Source organism: Volvox carteri, assembly GCF_000143455.1.
Source record: "Volvox carteri f. nagariensis unplaced genomic scaffold VOLCAscaffold_24, whole genome shotgun sequence".
Taxonomy (NCBI): domain Eukaryota; kingdom Viridiplantae; phylum Chlorophyta; class Chlorophyceae; order Chlamydomonadales; family Volvocaceae; genus Volvox; species Volvox carteri.
The window spans coordinates 17,183-18,107 of NW_003307567.1; the positions used below are offsets into that span (position 1 = coordinate 17,183).

The window sequence follows — 925 nt, forward strand, 5'->3', positions numbered from 1 at the left end:
ACGGGGGTATCCCAGTACGTCGAATCTCGGTACGGTACGGTACGGCACGGCACGGTACGCGCAAAGAACAAAACAATAACATTAATCACTCTTCCAGGTCATATATTCCCCTGGCCCTACCAAAAAAAATAATCGCTGGCCCATGTACATATACAGGGTAGAGAGAATCAGGGCCCCCGCACACAGCGCAACCCCGAGCACGACATTAATACCCGCGGCCATTTCCCGAAGGCGGCGGAAACACGTTCCCCAATCACCTAGCTAGGTTAGGACCTGCCATTATCATTATCATTATAACGGTTTTTCTGCACCTGTAACTAGCAGGGTGGTTGACGGCCCCGCGGCCGGGGCCTTGATGCCCCCAGTGAGCAGATTGCGACGGTGGGCGTGTCGCCACCACATCAACAGTACGGCAGACAACGCCAAAAGTACGACACCCACTGGTACGGTGATGTACAATGGGATCAGGTGGTCCTGGGCGGACGCGCCTGCGTGCGGGTAAAGGTTTTGGGAGTCAGGCGGGACGTTGCGGTGTGTGTGTATGTATGTATGTGTGTGTATATGTGTGTAGGGGGGCCCCCAGGGGTGGCGTGAAAGATGGGGCCGAAACAAACCCCAAAGAAAGGAAAGGAAAGGAAAGCAAAGCGCCGTGCAGCAACAGTCCGCTGTTGAGAAGTTCACGACCAAGAAGCCTACATGCGCCTGCTACATAATGAGGAAAGCCACCGTAGACCCTGAGGCCGCTGAATAATGAGGCGCAAAGAGGGCAAGGAAGGCCGGAGGGGGAGAGTTCAAGGTAAAGGTGAAGGTGTCGCAGGACGAGGTGTCACAAAGTACCACCAAGAAAGACCATGCGGCAAACTACTTGCCAAATTGGGCGAATAGCCACAGCCGGGACAGTCCCACAAAGCGCATATGTCTTCTT

General features: G+C 54.6%; 1 protein-coding gene across 1 annotated transcript in view; it reads right to left on the minus strand.

Annotated features, from left to right (window-relative positions):
* Positions 1-925, minus strand: part of VOLCADRAFT_92015 (uncharacterized protein) — a gene marked incomplete at both ends in the record, with an annotated part of 20,431 nt that overhangs the window by 10,773 nt on the left and 8,733 nt on the right. Inside the window, 2 exons of the mRNA XM_002951524.1 lie at positions 442-488; positions 697-743. Coding sequence (XP_002951570.1) covers positions 442-488; positions 697-743 — 94 coding nt within the window. The remainder of the gene's footprint in view (positions 1-441; positions 489-696; positions 744-925) is intronic.